At 39.1% G+C, this 18,803-nt stretch overlaps 1 protein-coding gene across 2 annotated transcripts; it reads right to left on the bottom strand.

Moving 5' to 3' along the window:
- Positions 1-8,229: 8,229 nt before the first annotated feature.
- On the bottom strand, positions 8,230-15,226 carry LOC143740685 (uncharacterized). 2 transcript variants are annotated; one of them, XM_077232686.1, is made up of 7 exons: positions 15,175-15,226; positions 14,806-14,837; positions 14,669-14,711; positions 10,644-11,733; positions 10,331-10,498; positions 10,073-10,168; positions 8,230-8,907 (listed from the first exon to the last, which is right to left on the bottom strand). In XM_077232686.1, exons 5-7 carry the CDS (start codon positions 10,412-10,414, stop codon positions 8,581-8,583), a joined length of 507 nt encoding a protein of 168 aa, XP_077088801.1. In that variant the 5' UTR covers positions 10,415-10,498; positions 10,644-11,733; positions 14,669-14,711; positions 14,806-14,837; positions 15,175-15,226; the 3' UTR covers positions 8,230-8,580. The 2 variants fall into 2 exon arrangements, 1 of the variants encoding a protein (XP_077088801.1); XR_013204874.1 differs by lacking the exons at positions 14,669-14,711; positions 14,806-14,837; positions 15,175-15,226 and having other exon boundaries at positions 10,644-11,801.
- Between the last annotated feature and the right edge of the window lie 3,577 nt (positions 15,227-18,803).

Genomic DNA, 18,803 nt, shown 5'->3' with positions numbered 1-18,803 from the left:
ATATTTTACTCATTTATAAAGAGTATTATGTCCCCAAAGTATAGCTAAACAAACCAACACACACCTACACTCACCATCTTGGCATAAACTGACATGTGTATCTATAGGACACAAATAATTGTTTTTTCCCTGTTGAATCACTGCACCCACAACATGTATGTCTGGTCAATTATTCAGCTAGTGGTTGTTTCCTGCACCTGAGAGGCTGCAAGAGGATACAAATCTAAATGCTTCAGCAGTCTGACAGTCTACATCTCATTGTATACTGTAGCCCCCTGAACAAATACCCCCATGTTCAAAAACACTACTTAGGATGCAGAGAACAGCCTTTTAACGAAATGATTTTTCATTATTAAACTAAATGATAACTAAAATCTAGAAAAAAACAACAACGTAAAAAAAAATACCTTTGGGTTGTCACTACAGAAGTCCTCAAAAGGTACACATTTGTGCCTTATATAACTCTAAAGTTTGCATATCACTACATTATACACCAATATGCACTCTTTAGGGATAGGCAAGGAAGTCTTCCTCTGTATGCCTGGTTCAGATTGGTTCAGATTTAGCCCGATTTTGGCACGACCCGTTTGACGTAGGGTGTTGTGGGGATTCGTAAACGACAACGGGCGTCGGGATGCAAGATTCGATCGTATCATCTCGTATAGTGTGTCATAGTGGGCGACAACCTACGTCGCGTCTGCGATGCTTCACGACATCACGACAAAAGACTGGCATGTTTAATTTTTTTAACGGTCGTCCACGACGGCTTCCGTCACATGTATGAGGTTGACCTATAGGAGCACAGAAGCTTTTCCGTACACAGCTTTCAAAAATGGCGAAACGAAAGAGAGACGATGGTGCTACTAGGTGGAGTTATGACATGGCGGAAAGGTTCGTGGAGCTGTGTCAACAGTACTCCTGCCTATATGATGTGTCATCGAGGGAGTACCATGACAGAATACAAAAAGAAAAATGCTGGCGAACGATAGCGGAAACAGAGCAAATTGTTTGTGTGATTATGTATGTGTATGAGTGAGTGCGTGCGTGCTGCGTGTGTATGAGTGAGTGAGTGCGTGAGCGAGTCTCTCTGTGTGTGTGTGTGTGTGTGTGTGTGTGTGTGTGCGTATGTAAGCCATGTATGTGTGAATGAACGAGAGTGAGTTTGTGTGTGTGTGTGTGTGTGTGTGTGTGTGTGTGTGTGTGTGTGTGTGTGTGTGTGTGTGTGTGTGTGTGTGTGTGTGTGTGTGTGTGTGTGATTATGTATGTTTGTGTATGAGTGAGTGCGTGTATGTGTGTGTGTGTATGAGTGACAGATTTTTACTTGTACTACTGGCTAAAAGTAAAAATATATAAGAAAACAATATTTTACCTCAAGTTCTCTTTGGAGGATTGACAGCCCATACTGTCCTCTTCGAGCAATCCAGGAACGTGTCCATTGTCGGGTTTTCTTTCTTTTTTTAACGTTTTTCTGAACACAGGACAGCCAATACAACACTCACCGCTTCATCCATTGTTTGTTTACATTTGTTTCCGGAAGTCACTCGCTATTAGTTTCGCTTCTCGATGACATCACGCGCGTCGTTAAAGACGGCACGCAATGACTGGTCAGGAAGCAACGTGTAGTCTGACATGTTTCTTGTCCACGACACGACAAGATTTTAGGACTCAAAATCGTGTAATCTGACACAGTGACTATCGTAACAGACAAAAAAAAATCGTGTAATTGAACCAGGCATAAGGGTGTCTAGTGAAACATGTAGCCTATTTGAAGAAGGCACTTGAATTTTGCAGGAATAAAGCAAATTCGATTTCCGAAAGCTCTCAAAGCCTCAGGTTTTTACCTCTATGTTCTTGCATTGCACTATCCCTATTCAAATCAATGGATTGATACCTGTGGCGAGCAGGACGAGGCCGAGGGCCGTGAGAGATACGAGACCGGAGCGTCGCGCAGGTGGCGCTCATCAGTAATCACTAACCTCGTGCCATTCTCCCACAATACCGTTCCCTCTAAAGACTCTAAAAGGTCTGAACGTCATGTCCATCTGACATACAGCAGCTCAGGGTGGAGCGTGAAGCTGCTAACGCCTCATAGAAAACACTGTCTGGCTTTTGCAACAGCAGTGGCCTACATTCCAAAAGCACCGTGCCAGCCCTGTTGCAAAATCAATACTCAACAGCCTCTCTTAACAAACACCCCGGCTCTTCCCAGTGGTATGACAGCTCCGCAGTCTGCCAAACCTCTGTCGGACTCATATTTATGCGTTAAGTTTGAATTCAGCATTTTCCTCCCTCTCTATTTTCTCTTTCTTTTTGTCTTGATGGATGAAATCCGTGGCCGTAGTTTGGTAGTCGAGCCAAACAACTCAGCCTGCGGTCCAGCTTTTACATACAACCCCAGTGAGGACCAGCCTGTGCAACCTTGAAATTAATGTACTTGTGGTTAATTAGCTGGCTACATACGAAACACAGCTATATTAGGGCAAACCAGCGCATTTCAGGGCACATAGAATAAGAGCATATATTTATTGCTCAAAAGAGCAGCAGCGGTTCGCCAACTAATATTTGCTATTCAGCCGAGTCCAAGATATTGCATTCTCGGCTCCACCCGGGATTGAAACCTGCACAGAAAGATTTTGTATGCCAGAAGAACGACCTTTACAAAGTCCAAGTAAAAACCAGCTCAGTCACCATCCAGTGGCATAAACCAACTTTAAAATGCCAACAATCACTTGCTGGAAAATACATCATTGCCTTCTGACACAGCTTCATGCTTGAATGCTCGAGTACTGTACCATTTATCAAATGGTTTAGAACGTTTCCAAGAAGCACTTTAATCCAGCTGCAATTATCACAAACATCCACACATTTAGAGGGAAACGAAGTGCTTAATTATATAATTAAGTGCAGATGTTATAATTGTTATTTTTATTCATTCTCATTTTCTCCAAGAAAAATCCTACCATTGGATGAATATTCTGGGTTAAATACAAACTACGGTCTAACGAAAGCATTTGTGGCATAAAGTTGGCACAACTACCTTGATTTCTTTAAATTTCTTTACAGTAAGACACTTACAATAAAAGTGAATGGGGCCAATATTTGCCTCATTTAAAAGCAGAAATGTGAAGCTTATAATTTAAAAGCAGCATTAATTCTTCTGTTAAAACTTAAGTTGTAATGGTGTTTAAATCATTTTTACAGCAGTTTTACGGTTTGCAGATCTGCAACCAATTCACTTTCATTGCAACTAAAAATTTGGTTCTTTTTTTTTTTTTAAAGAAGTATAAATACATTTTTGTAGTAATCAACATAATGCCACAAACTGCTGTCAACTGTGCTTAACTTCCAGACTTGGAATATTCCTTTATGCTATGAACGCTTTAGGCAGGATAATTAAGTACAATAAAAAGCCATTGAAAAACAATCTAACATATTGCAGCCTTTGAGACTCACCCATGTGTATATCAAGGCAGAAGGGATCCATGAGGAACAGCTACAGCCGATAGATGGTTTGTGTGAGAGATGAAGGGAGCTACGCCAGCCTGCAGTGATCTCTTTAGAGAGAGCTTCTCTCCTCCTGACATGTACCTAGGACAAAACAAAAGGTTTCTTTGAGGCCCCTCTTAGAAACACACATCCATGAAGTACCATTCTCCCCCCCCTCCGAGCGGTCATTTAAAGAATAGACTGTCCCCTGCTGCCGATCAATCTGTTAAGAACTCTCCATTCTCTCTGAATTAGGAAATCCTGGCTTTCTTCCATTGGAAAGCTATCGAGAGTGAGCACTGCAGGATGGATTTCCAAAACAAGACTTTCTCATGCCAAGTGGCACCTCTGTGTACAATTGAATTCCAGTAGGGTTTGTTTCTCTGTTTGTTTTACGTCCATGCAATGGTGCTGCACGTCTACACCTCGCAACCTAAGATTTCAAGAGCAGGAAATCTGATTAAATCAGACATGCTTGTGCCATTCAAGTAGCATTTTTAATTATTAAGAAAACAAAAATATGTATAATAAACTACAAAGACATGCATCCATAGGAGTAAATATATATTTACCATATAAACAACGTACTGTAAATGGGAGCTAGGTCTGACAAGCTCCAAAATAAAAAAAGAGTAGCATACTAGTACCATAATAAACTATTTTTACATCTATGCAAATGGAAAACACTAAGATTTATGTGAATAACAACTACAATTTTGGTCTATTCCACACTTAAGACTTCATTTCATATGAGCACATTTATGGCCACTTTTAAGGTTTTTAACATAGACAGAATCAACTTTTTGGATGAACCATTTGTTTAACATCAGGATATTTAAACTATCATATGAAGTATAAAATAATGCATTTACACAGAGAACAAGAGGAACAGAGAGAGAAAAAAACGTTGAGATTTGCTTAAAATGAGAGAAAAACCAATAGCTAAATAGACACACGAATGACCAAAAATCAAGCTGGCCTATGTAAAAGTTAGAGAAAAAAATCAATTCTGCACAAACCATGAATCCAGAAAAGCACTCAAAAATAGCCATAAGAGAGTACATTTGCTGCATAATATTTCAACCTCCAAATGAGGCAATTAACTAAATCGCCTGGTCTTGACAACGTTATAAGGCACGTAGGAGGAATGACACAGCAGAGATGCTCACAGCCAGCCTGACCCTGTCCAGGCACTGCTCTGTTCACAAGAGCACTTCAGTCACCGGCCGTGTGAACACACACACCAACGGAGAGGACAAATGGGCCACTTTAATAACCAGAAATGATTCAGGAAAAATGCTTAACGTGACAGTTAGAGGGGGAAAAAAGACACATTCAACAATCTATCATCACCCGGCAGAAGATAATAGAGTAGGGAATATGGTTTTGTGTTAGTTATCACATCTCAGCACTCATTCCGGCAACTGGGTTTCTGGTTTACGCTTCTAATTCGTTATTGTACAGTGTACAGTAGCTTATCTTTAGGTCCAGATGGAATTTGGACATTTTCTATACTGACTTTGAGAGAAAATTCTGCTTATTCATAATTCACTTCCTGTGTGTCCACTGTCTGGAAAGTCCAGATAGGTTTTTCTTATTTATCTAAGGGCCAGGGACAACGAGGTGCACGTATGACACCTGAAAGCCGTGTAGGTACAGTATCCATCAGTGCCATCTGCTGTTTGCATAACATGACAAAACAAAGAGTGTCAGTAAACTATCACGAACGACCATCATTTGCTTTATAAATTTATTTTTTAAACTTCTTCTTTACTTTAGGATTATTGTATTTGTTTCTTGACTAAAATGTCACGGTCTGGTCTTTATTCAGTCAAAGAGGTCCATTAGAGACATTTCAGTATCTTGAGAGGTTTGTTGACATCATTTGCGGATTTGACCTTTAATGAACAACCCATATAATCTTGAATTTAATAGAATATAATTTAAGAGTCGATGCTTCTGCATTTACAGTATGTACCCAAAAGTAATGGAAAGGAAAAAACAACCTAAGTCTCATTGTTGACTGCTATTTGCAATAGCTCTCAGTGCCCCCTGAAATTACATTATGTTTCGTCTTCTGAGTTTTAAGAGGGTTGAAATTGACAAAAGAGTCTCAAAGTGCTGTTGCAAATAAAGAAAATGTTCCTGTTGGAGAAAAACAAGCTAAGCAAGCGTTATGTGCTAATGCATGAACTATTTTTATATTTTCTGAAGGAAATGTTGTCATTGTGTTTTGGCCAGCTGCAGTCTGATTGACATGTATACATGTCTGACGTATCTGTACAATCAGAAACGTCTACAATCGCATTATCTAGATCTGTAAGTCTGACTTCGCAGAACAATTTTAGTTTGACCAAAGCGTTAACATGACTTTTAAAAAAAATTACTTCCTGTTTAATTCATTTATTTTTTGTTGTTTAAAGCTATATATTTTAGCTGCAAAGATACATACTGTTATTTCAAATAAATTCTTTCTATTTATCAAAGAAGAAAATCTGTTGCCACAAAAATATTAAGCAGCACAACCGTTTTTATCATTGATAATAATAAATGTTTCTGGAGATCCAAATCAGCATATTACAATGATTTCAGAAGGATCACATGACACTGAAGACTGGAGAAATTATGCTGAAAATTCAGCTTTGCCATCAAAGAGACTTCTTTCAAAAACATTAACAAATCTTATAGACTCCAAACCTTTGAACAATAGTGTGAATTAAAAAAAAACAATTTCCAAGGTAAAACCGAATTGCTACTTAGTTTGACTGAAATTGAACTTATAAAGTGCATGATGTAAACATTGCAGAGAAGAGCAGAAAAAGTTGAGGGATTGAAAGGTGTCCTGTCCTGAGACTGTGAATTGGTCCAACTTTAATTAAAGCTCTTGGTCAACAGGGGGCTCTTGAGGTCTTTTAGGGGCCCCTCCGAGGTCCCCGCCACGTGTGCACTGAGACAGGAGATAAATGAGACTGGGTAAACAAACCACAAAAAATAAAAATAAAACTCACATCACTGAAGCCTCTACAAGTACACTGTAAACCCCAATAAGTTCATAGTACTCAAAACTTTTGCAGAAACTGATTACATAATAACTTTTGAGGTAAGTAACTTAATTTTTTTAAGTAAGATTTTTTTAAAAGTTACAATCTAATCAAACTTAAAACATTTCAATTTTATTTTTAATTTTTTTAAGTGCACCATGCTTAAAAATATTGTTTAACACTCGCACATTTTTAGTTTCTCCATACTTAATTATTTTGATCCAATGGTACTCAAAAAATATACTTGTGTATAACACACAAGCTAATGAAATTTACAAGTTAAAACTACAAAAAAAAAAAATAACTTCAGCTGTACATTTTCTTTTTTCTTTTATTCAGTCTTAAAATTTTTATACAAACATGTCAGACCATCAACAAGTCATTTTTTAAAACTCTGTTCTAGCTCAGGTGTCTAACCATGTTCCATGATGCGCTAAGTGACTCAAGTCACATACTAGTTTCACCACCTACCCAAAAGCTGTAAGTGTGTTAACCAGTGAAATTACCTGGTGAAGTATTTAGTTGGAATGGAAACCTACATGGACACAGCACAATTAAACACCTCTGCTCTAGCTACAATTATAACTAACATCTTGTTAAACTCATTTAGTGCATGGTTGTGCATTTGTCTCTGTGTGTGTGTGTCTCTGTGTGTGTGTGTGTGTGTCTCTGTGTGTGTGTGTGTGTGTGTCTCTGTGTGTGTGTGTGTGTCTCTGTGTGTGTCTCTCTGTGTGTGTGTGTCTCTGTCTCTGTGTGTGTGTGTGTGTGTGTGTGTGTGTGTGTGTCTGTGTCTCTGTGTGTCTGTGTGTGTGTGTGTGTGTCTCTATGTGTGTGTGTGTCTCTGTGTGTGTGTGTGTGTGTGTCTCTGGTGTGTGTGGGTGTGTGTGTGTCTCTGTGTGTGTGTGTGTGTGTGTGTGTCTGTGTCTCTGTGTGTGTGTGTGTCTCTGTGTGTGTGTGTGTGTCTCTGTGTGTGTGTGTGTGTGTGTCTCTGTGTGTGTGTGTGTGTGTGTGTGTGTGTGTGTGTGTGTCTCTGTGTGTGTGTGTGTGTGTGTGTGTGTGTCTCTGTGTGTGTGTGTGTGTCTCTGGTGTGTGTGTGTCTCTGGGTGTGTCTCTCTGTGTGTGTGTGTGTGTGTCTGTGTCTCTGTGTGTCTGTGTGTGTGTGTGTGTCTCTATGTGTGTGTGTGTCTCTGTGTGTGTGTGTGTGTGTGTGTGTGTCTCTGTGTGTGTGTGTGTGTGTCTCTGTGTGTGTGTGTGTGTGTGTCTCTGTGTGTGTGTGTGTCTGTGTGTCTCTGGTGTGTGTGTGTGTCTCTGGTGTGTCTCGTGTGTGTGTGTGTGTGTGTGTGTGTCTCTGGTGTGTCTCGTGTGTGTGTGTGTGTGTGTGTGTGTGTGTGTGTGTGTGTGTCTCTCTGTGTGTGTGTGTGTGTGTGTGTGTGTGTGTCTCTGTGTGTGTGTGTGTGTGTGTGTGTGTGTCTCTGGTGTGTCTCGTGTGTGTGTGTGTGTGTGTGTGTGTGTGTGTCTCTGGTGTGTCTCGTGTGTGTGTGTGTGTGTGTCTCTGGTGTGTCTCGTGTGTGTGTGTGTGTGTGTGTGTGTCTCTGGTGTGTCTCGTGTGTGTGTGTGTCGTGTGTCTCGTGTGTGTGTCGTGTGTGTGTGTCTCCTGTGTGTCGTGTGTGTGTGTGTCTCTGTGTGTGTGTGTGTGTGTGTGTGTACATATGTATCTCTACATATCAAACAGGAACAAGATAATCAGGAACTGAGCATCTTAAAGTGCTTAATATAAAAAGTATGAAAAGAAATGCTGATTCCTTAAAACAGCATTAGTAACAGCAATGGCCATCAAAGTGCAAATGGAATTAAAAAAAAAATGTATTAAAAAAAGTAAATAAAAAATAAAAGATTTGGTGGGCAAGACATAATCTGCCAAATGTAAACAGTTTCAAATGCTTTGACTAACATGGTGTTCAACAACATACTATAAAGTTACCATACTGGGAACCCCCAAAACACATCAACACGCAGACAAGAAAATACATGTGTAAACAACTCTTAAGTTAGCCTACTCTTTCATTAACAGGTCATTTTTGAGACTCAGTAGGCAGGGTTTAAGTGGTTTACCATCATCAAGACCCATTAGGATTTTCTGGATGAATGTAAAAGTGTGAATGAGTTTCTTGGGATAGTTCAAATGCAATGCATACATCAACCCAAACAACAATGCAAATGCATCAGCCAAGTAAGGGATATCACTCATCACAACATCGTCTTCCACAACAATGGAAATACTTGCAGGACTGAAATGAACTGGATCTGCAGTGTCCTCTGTGACTGCTGTGACAAGAGCAACAGGAGTGTCAGTGATGCCTGGCTCATCTGACTCCTCCACCTGAAAGACACAGAGGGTGCAACTGTTAGGTTAACTTGAAGAAACACAACAACTGCATGTGCACTCACTGGCCACTTCATCAGGTGCACGTGTGTAACCCAATTCAATCCAATACAACAGCTCTCCTTAAAATTCTACGTTTATGAATTTTATACATGTTCAGTTTTTGTTGACATTGTCAGAAAGGTGATAAGTCTACTTTATATTTATTACTGAGGTTGTAATACATGGTGGTGGCACAGTGGGGTGAATTATATCGAATGGTGTTCCTAATATTTTGCCCCTTTCTTGTATGTTAATGCAGTGGACAAAATATTAGGAAACCCATTCAATATAATGCACCCTAATACATAATTTTCACCCACTATGACCTCAATAATAAACATAGAATTTTCAGCTTTCTGACAATGTCAACAAAAACTGAAAATATATAAACTTTATAGATGTAGAATTTACATAAGAGTTGTTGTAATGGATTGAATTATATTGCACAGGTGTACCTAATGAAAAGGCCAGTGAGTGTATATTACAGGGGATTACTTAACAGGTAAGTACAGTATATAGTAGGTATATCTCAAGTAACTATTCTACAGGCCAACAACCTACAGGTAGGAATACAGGTAAGTATTTTACAACTGTCTATTCTACAGCCCATCATAAAAGTAGTAAGTGTAGCAGCAGGTATTTTACATTTTAATATCATACAGGTTGTTATTTAATAGGTAAGTGTACCCAGGTAGGTATTTTGCAGCTGAGTATTAAACAGGCTATTAATATGGAGTTAGGTATTACATAGTAGCGGGTGCTGTATTGTGATATGTAATGTACAGCATCTCATAAAAGGCATTTAAGTAATTTTTACAGAGAGAGTGTGTTATTTCATGAGAGGTTAAGCCAAAAGGTCAATCAAATGATCAGCCTTCTCCAGGTCTGGGTTAAGTTAGGCCAGGGCTTTGTGAGAGATTAAGGTTTGGGATTACATGAGGTTAGAGCTTTTACATATATATGTATGCTTATATGCACATACTGTATATCCATGTGCACACTAAGTACAGTCCATTTACCGTTACAATGACACCTACACACAAGGTTTACTAAGGGGTAACTAGATATAGTTAAGTGGCTGCTAGATACTAATAGTTCTCTGAATATACTGAATACTTACATTACAAGTCTTGAAGAACTGTGGGTCCTCCTCACGCATGTATACCGGGAGGGCACGAAGGGCTACAGTACGCTTCATATTGACATCGCGCACTTCCTGGAAGAACAAGCAAAAATGAATATTACAGATTTCATTCTTCTTTCAGTATGGATGTTCTGACCAAATTCATGGCATTTGGCAAAGTGTTAGACAGACAATGACACCTTGAGGCCCTGCTGTCCAGTGGGACCTGAAGCTCAAAGTTCATCTTTAACTCACCTGGAGATCATAAATCTTTAAGATGTCACGCAGCGCCTCTGATATCTTTCCGGTTCGTGCCGCCTTCTGCCTAAACAAGGCCATCAGTCCAGGTGTATGTTGGTCAAGCACAGCATAAAACTGGTTCCGTAGGTTGACGTTTGTGATGCGTTGGAACTCAGCACAAAGCTACAAAAACAAAAACAAAACAAAAATAATTATATAAAAAGACTAATACTAGATTTGCAACAGAAAACACATTTGTGATGCAACATGTTCCATTAAAACACACTGTTGAGCAACATGGTCACACATGCAAAGTGATAGTTCTTACCGACAGAGAATAGTGGCATTTGCTGTTCCATTTGAATGTGATACATATTCAAAATTGGCATAGAAATATGTGTGAATAGTGGCAGAAAAGAGAAGTGAATCTGTGTTTTACCTGTGATTCAATCCGAAGAGCTGGCCATTTCCCCAAGAAGTCCTTCACCTGTGGATTTTCCTGAATTATCTCCTGGCGACGAAGGGCAAAGGTCTTCTGCATTAGCATTTCTATCAAGCGTAGGTTTTGCTGACTCTTCTGAACTTCGTCCATAATCTGCAGTCTCATTTCTTCCAAACTGGCCTGACTTTCTCCCTTGGGAAAGTTTGGAAGGAAGTTAACTTCAGCTCGTCTGGCTCTTTTTATGTTGGAGTGTGGGTGATCTTTGTCAGGGTTATTTTTGCTCCTTTTACCTGCGTTGACAGAAACCTCCAAACATCCAGATCTTGACAGCTTGCCACGATAATCCCCCATCTTAAATTTCAGGCTCATTTTCCATCCATACCATCCACTCACACTTCCAGGCTCTTTAAGACAAGGATGAGATGTAACAAGAGCTTCAGCTGCCATACCCACATCATTGTCACTTGGGTAAGGTTTGAAGTTGTACATCACTGCAGCCATGTTCTCCAAGATGTTGTGCTTTTGGGATCTTGTTAATTTCAGTGTCTTTCCAGAAGTTGCAAAGGCACTGTTTCCCTCTTCAAGCACATGCTCCACTTCATAAGAAAAATTTGGCACAGGGAAGATGTCAGGCCAGGACTTCTGACGCTGGCTTATAGGCACAAGAGGAAGGATGTCTGTATCAGAAGATGCACATGAGCTGGTATCAGTTTCTGATCTGATAATTTTCAATGTCGCCTTCTCTGGTAACTCTTGAATATCAACTAGACAGCTGAGTTGTCCACCAAAGTCAGGATCCTCATAATGCAAGGTAAACTCAAAGTCCAGTCTTGGCTTGGCTTTTTCTCGCAGTATGTTGATTAGTTCTTTCACTGACTCTGGTCGCTCAGTCAAAGTTACCTTTATAGCAACATCTGTGGTAACATAAACACGCAGCAGAAATTTTGGGGTTGCTGCCATCTTCTGAGGGACAAGTCTATGTATGAAGATTGACATGGAAAAATAAGCAGATTTAGTAGTGCATACAAAAATGTAACTGCTAATTATCACCCTTTACATACTGTAAGTTTACCCTTGTGTTAAAATATGATCTAAGATCTACTAAGTATTTTTTTTTAAATCACAAGATGTAAATGTACTTTCAGTGCAACAATATGAATCGTTTGGGCGTCAACAGCAATTTTCCTTCTACACTGTATGCAGAGAGGGGTGAGTTGTCATTGAGCTCTGATACACTGTGGACAGTTACATTGCCTGGGAAAAGTTCATATGATCTCAGGTGTTCAATGTAGTGTGATTTGTGTCCTTGGCAAAGAAAAGTGACATCATTGTTAACAAGGAGGATCTGCTGGATTTTGCTAAACTGAGGCAGTCCCCCCTCCTGCCCTACAGATACAAACATCCCAACATCATAATCAGTACCATCAATAATGATTTTTGATGTGCTGTAAATCAGGTTGCTGTCTGTTTTTTCCTTAATGTGTTCTTTTGCAACCTCAGGAAGCTCTGAAACCAAGACAGAGGAGACATTTGATGTCTGCTGATGTGGTTTAAAGAATGATGGTGCACTGAGATAGTAGGCCATCATGTGCTGATGCCTAGTCGCTAGTGTTTTTAAAACATTCTTAAAGTTTAGTGTGTCATGTACTACACGCTTGAAAAAGCGGTGTTTGCCCTCGAACCGCATAGTCCACAAATGGACAAGAGGCCCAAAACACTGTATGAGATCTGGGTAGTGTTCTACATAATGATGTTTAGGGAGCAGTGCGAACTCTGGGAAAACCTCCTGAAGCATGTGTCTGTGATCCTGTATCTTAGTCTGCAAATACTGGATAGATGCGTCATCAAATGTTGGGGACAGCACAAGCTCCACAACATCTTTCAAATCCATCAATACAGTCCAAGCACCATCTCCCTCAGGGACTGTATTACCAATCATCAATGGGAGTAGTCTCAACAATGTGCTATTTTCGTGGCCATTGCCACCAATGGTCCTCTTTGCAGCAAAGTTCTTTGAAATAGGTCGTGGTTTATCAATCTTGTCTGTGTGTTGGTACGGGAATGACACAATTTTCCAGTTCAAATACTCAAGAGTAAAATATTTGAGCCGAATCATCTCCTTAATACATAGGGCCAACTCAACAGGTACAATACCCTCAAAAAGATCATGCAGGACATCAGGTGGGAAACCAGTGATGGTATGAAAATACTGCAACTTCTCTCTCAAGACACAGTCCCCTTTGACACCACACTGGCTTTGACCACCCTCTTGCGTAACATCCTGCACATCACAGTCATGACTGGCTTTAGTCCTTGGACTAAATTCACCATCTCTGACTTCGAGAGACAGAATTTGGTCTCGTGTAGCCTTGCAGAATCTACAAATATATCCTGCTCTGAAGGATTGCATAAAGCCTGCCAATGAGTGGGCTGCCAGATTATCAGACACAACACATAAAACAGTTCCACGGACTGACTGACCAAGGCACTCAATGAATACGCCATCTTCCTCAAGAATGTGAAGGTCTTGTAGCAAAGGACCAAGTACTCCTTGATAGCCACACCTCTTAAGATCAGTTACCTTGCATAGTGCTGCTAGCTGAATCACATGCAGTGCTGATCGGTATTTAACTGGCAAATCAGCAACCACCCAGTACACTGAACAGAGTTTATGGATTTTCCTTGAAGTGCCTAGTGGATTTGCAATTTCAAGGTCATCAATGTACAAAACCAGTGGCAGTGACAGCTCTGAAGAAGACAACAAATTATTCTCTTGGAAATATGAGCCATCTTGATGGCTCATGTAATGGCCTTTTTCTGAGCTCTTGGTTTCCTTGATTCTGTCAAGGATGTCAGTATGTTTGAACATTTTCTGGATCATCTGGAGTATAGGGACATAGACCATTGTGCATCCAGGCTCTAATACATAATGCACTGGCATTACCACAGGGTAGTTTTTCTCAATAAATGTTTTTCTTCGTTTAGTTGAGGACAACTCCTCACCTTTAGCTGTGGCACTGAAAAAAATATTTGTGTCTATAACAGCATTCACCAAATCATTCATGATTGCTTCAGTAGGAGAGACATGATGCCTCTGTAGTATCTCTTGTATAGTATCTTTGACAAGAGGTTGAGACAGGGAAAATATCTGAGTCAGGTGATCAACTATTTCCTGAGATGCCATGTCAGAAACATGAAGAACAGTTTGCATCTTCAAGAACAAGGAGGACAAATTATGGTGTAACTGGGCCCTTAACTGGCTGGTGTCACACCAACTGTCAGACTCAGGAGAAGCAGATGTGCCTGCATGGTGACACTGAGCAGGATCCTCGTCCTCAAGAACAGCAGTGTTTATGACTGGTGCACTATCATTCTCTGTTAATACAATGTCATCACAAAAGTTTAAACTGCCTTCATGTGTCCTACTTTTGTGTGCATTAAATGATGAATAGACATTTGTGCGGTAGTTGCAGTCCTTAAATGGGCAAGGTACATTCTCATGGTTTTTTAAATGTCCTCTTAAATGACTGAACAGTGTCACCTCTGAGAAAGGCTGTTTGAACTCACACAATGGACACTTAAAAAGTGTATGTCTTACTTGTGCTCTTTCACCTGCACCAGTTCTGCATGTGTCTTTGTGGACACGTGATAAATGAATTTTCAATGCATTAAATGATGGAAATGTACAAATACAAGAGTTGTGGAGACATGGCAAAGGGCTAACTCTTGAATAATGACTATGCTGTAAACGGTAGTGCCTAAATAAATGGGCCCGGGTGTCTGAAATGACAGCACACAACTTACACTTCCACTCCATTGAATCATTTGACCACTAAAATTCCTTATGCTTCAGACTCTCTACTTATAAACTTAACATAGTTAATGTTCCTGCATGTGAAATGTGTGATTACCACAGAAAGGTCAGACTTGTTCAATATTTGGAGTAAGTTGGTTCTGTGGGCACAGATAAAACAATCAATATGAAACCTCTTTTACAAATTAATGATACAAAATATGATACAAAATTTCAAGTGTTAATGTAACTTACCGATAAAGTTGAACTCTGGTGACAATGTAGGTCTGCACATGCACACAAAAACAGACAGCAAGATATTTAATTTTTAAGAGACTTTTGATTGATTTACTCAAGAACAGAAAAAGCAAAAATAATCGGCAAAGAGTGGGTTTTATAGATACTATTACAACTCACTTTGCAAAAAAACGATCAAAGTCTTCAGTGTCCATGAATTCACTGCTGACTGCATAAAATCTAGACCAGGGCTGACCCCCCAACCAGTGAAGCACTTTATGACCAAGAGTGCAAATAACAATGTTATCAGATTTCAAAATACAGGTGAAACACAAATAAAATAAATGGTGAAAAATAGGTTACAGCCTAAATTAACATTTGAGTCACCTTGATTTTGGGGGATGCACTTCTCTGTACTTCTTCCACTTCAACCTATAATGAAAAGACGTTTGTAAAGGTTTAATGAAAACTTGCAGAGTTCATTCGTTAACTATTAACCCATAACCTTAACTTTGTTTGAGTAAAAGTTACAGCTAACTTTAGCCACTAGCTCATTTGGGTGCATGTAACGTTAAGTTGGGAATAACATCACATTCAACTTACCAGAGCAGGGCGCTTAACACAAACAGTAGCAACACACTCAAAAACGGAAGGACTATCGCTTGCTGAAAAGAGTTAATAACTACCGTTAACATTATTGTCTTGCCACGACATTAACAGCACACATGATATTATCTGTCACTAGCAGGCGGACTAACGGTAACGTAATGGCGCTCGCGCTTTCGGCGCATAAAAAATGCGCGCGGCAACGTGAGGCTGCGCGCTTGCAACTTACATATTAAAAATAGCCTCGTCTAACAGTCAAATATCATGTGAAATATGATATTCTTACAATGTTACAACAAGCAAAGTAGTTTTGAAGTGTTTTGGCTAACCTTAAAGTTGTTTAATGCTTGATACCACGTCGCTCGAGAGGGTATCCATCTTGGATAGATTTTTCAGGTAACGTCAGCTAGGACAGCACGTCATGACGTCATATCACGTGATCGACAGTACACTTAAAAATATTGAGTGAACCAGCGGTGTTCACTCAGAAATGCTGAGCCACACAAATATAAAAATACATATTTGTTTATAGACATTAATAGTTTAAAGGTGGATTAACTCAGCAAGAGATTTTAACTGTAGTGACCTCAGTCTTTATAAGCTAGTAGTACTGTTCGGGCTTACAGTGTAATACTGTTGGGTTCTTCCCTGCTGTCCAGGCATTTTTCTCATTAGGAGCCTTTCACACTGCTGAGGGGAAATAAATGAACAGTAAAGCTTGTTTTTGAACAATGCTTTAGGATTTTTCATCCAACAAAATGGGAAAGTGTGACTGATTGCCAACGCCTGAGCTGGAGCACGGTGGTCCAGCGTTCAAAGTAAGGTTTTTGACTTAGTGATAAATGGTTAAATGTGTGCGTGTTTGGAGATCTGTCAAGCATATTTGAACAGATCTAACTCAAGATAATCAGATGTGAATATTATGCCCAGCAATGTGGCTTTATACTTTTTTTCGGGGGGACAAGCATGTCGGCCTCGTCGTTCTGAAGCTCTTGCTGTGTTGGCCAGGAGAAAGAAAAAAACATTCTTTTATGTTTTCTACAATGTAGAGGAGTGACAGAGAAGGAGGCCTGGTCAGATGTGGCTTCCCGGAGAGCCGGATGTTTGAGAAAGACAATATCGTGATCATTGTGATCGAAGGCTGCCTCATCAGAGAGAGAGAGAGAAGGAGAGGTGAAGAAACCACATCTGTTTTCACTCAAAACAATCAGCAGCAACACTGCAAGCAGCTTTCTAAAGCCTGCCGAGGGATGGCTCAGACCAGCAAATTTAGACATTCTTTACTTGAGTGTCAACACAGATTGAATGTTATAAAAACGGACGTGGAATCCCAATCAGTCAAGATGGCCAAACCAATGGAGGCTGTTAAGTAGATTTCACCATGGGACACATGAGAATGAATGGAGCCCAGCTTGATGGATGAGAAGATGAGCATTGAATTTTACACTCTGGATTTAGCAACTGGATCATTTTCTGGAATAGGAAAATCTTAAACCTAATGTGTGTGTGTGTGTCTGTGTGTTGAATACATTATAATATGTCCATTTTTACTTCATTGAATTGTTCAGGTTGGAGGCAGTCAAAACAACAACCTAACTTATGTGTTGTGAATTGTTTAGACAAGAAATTGTACTCATAGAATGAGAAACCTACTTTTATGCTGCTACTGTATAGACTACTGGAAGTCTGCTGAGCCACAGCCTTTTCAATTATTTGAGAAACACTCTCTCTTTAAAGCTGAATTATTTACCGCTATTTTATGAAGAATCTAGCCAGCTGGTCTTCCAATGTGTAGGACCTTCATGAATGCGAGTGTGTTGACTGTTCAGTTCTAACACCACTTTAATTAAGTCAGCCCTGGGCTCGTGTTCCAAAAGGAATGAAGGCTGGCTGTCCGTATGCAGAGGTGGAACACTTGTCAGCCGGTGCACGTGTTTGTGTCCAGTGGCCTTCGTGAAGATGACAGCCATCCAGGCCTGACCATGAGGAACAGCCTGTTTCCTGAAAACAGCACCTGGTGGGTGATGAATGCGATGGAATACTCGGCTTAAATCAAAATAGATTTATAGATTCAACTATTACATTCAAGCTATTTTAAGGCATGAATAATTTTATTCAAGGAAATGTAATTTTGGTGATCAAATATGAGTTTTAAGGGATACAATTATTGACTACAGGGGGAATTTAAACAGGGGTGGTAAAAGTACTCAAAAATTATACTCGAGTAAAAGTATATATACCTAAATAAAAAATGACTCCAGTAAAAGTAGAAAGTCCTCCATTCAAACATCACTTGAGTAAAAGTACAAAAGTATCCGATTTAAAACGTACTTAAGTACCGAAAGTAAAAAGTAAATATTCAAACTGTAAATATCAATAATTAAACAGATCACTTGTTTTGGGAGTGATATGCAATGTTTTAATTTAACAAATTATTAGATACTGCAATTAAGAATTTGTTAGATTTGCAATCATGAGAGCCAAAGAAACACCTTGCATCAATTCTAAACAATTTCATTAAGTTTAGTGACAGCATATTATGGTGCAATGACTGGTAGGCCATTCTTTGATACAAATTTTACAATTTCAATTCAATTATTGTGGTTTGATTCCGATCTTGATTCAATATAGATTCATTTTCATAAATATTTGGTACAGTAGATGTTAATTTTTAAATTAAGAAAATCTCACCTAATTCTGTAAACATAGGCTACAGAGAGCCCTGTCAGCTGGTATTATTACATGTTAAAAATACATGTGATTTTTATTATAATAACAACTTTATAATATTTTAATGATAGCTTATAAGTAAAAATATAATAAATATATAGTGCATATATTTAGCAAAATACCAGTTTATACTAATATTAAATATATTAAAAAATAAAAAAAATTCTAGCCAACTAACGTGCTATGGTCATTAAATGTTTTTTTTTTTTTCCCTGAGGTAAATGTAACGTTATGTGACATTGTTCTCCAGCTGTTTTATTGACCTCTTTCCGCGGTTGAAAAACACTGATTTATTGATATTATGTGTGTGTATATATATATATATATATATATATATATATATATATATATATTTATATATATATTTATAACGTACTATATACATTTCGGTAAGTTGTACTGTATCTTTCAACATAGGCTACCTATTATTGTTCATTTGTGTGAATTTACAATAGTAGTAAAGAGATTAACGGCACCCCATAGCAGGCACTAGCTATCTGTCACGTCACATTTAAAAGCTCCAAAATGGTATTTATTGTTTGAATTTCGTAATAAAATGGACAGAATCTGAGAGCTGAGAATTTGTTTCATATCAAAAGTAACCTACTCTGTCTTGTCTGTCGGTGTCAATGTCCTCTTTGCTTCGCGATTTTTCTCTGCGTGAGAAAATGGATGTGTGT

The sequence above is a fragment of the Siphateles boraxobius genome, unplaced genomic scaffold, assembly GCF_051911475.1.
Source record: "Siphateles boraxobius isolate OS27281-9 unplaced genomic scaffold, OSU_SipBor_1 18, whole genome shotgun sequence".
NCBI lineage: Eukaryota > Metazoa > Chordata > Actinopteri > Cypriniformes > Leuciscidae > Siphateles > Siphateles boraxobius.
Note: the sequence above shows the minus strand (reverse complement) of the source record. Positions and strands in the feature narration are given on the sequence as shown.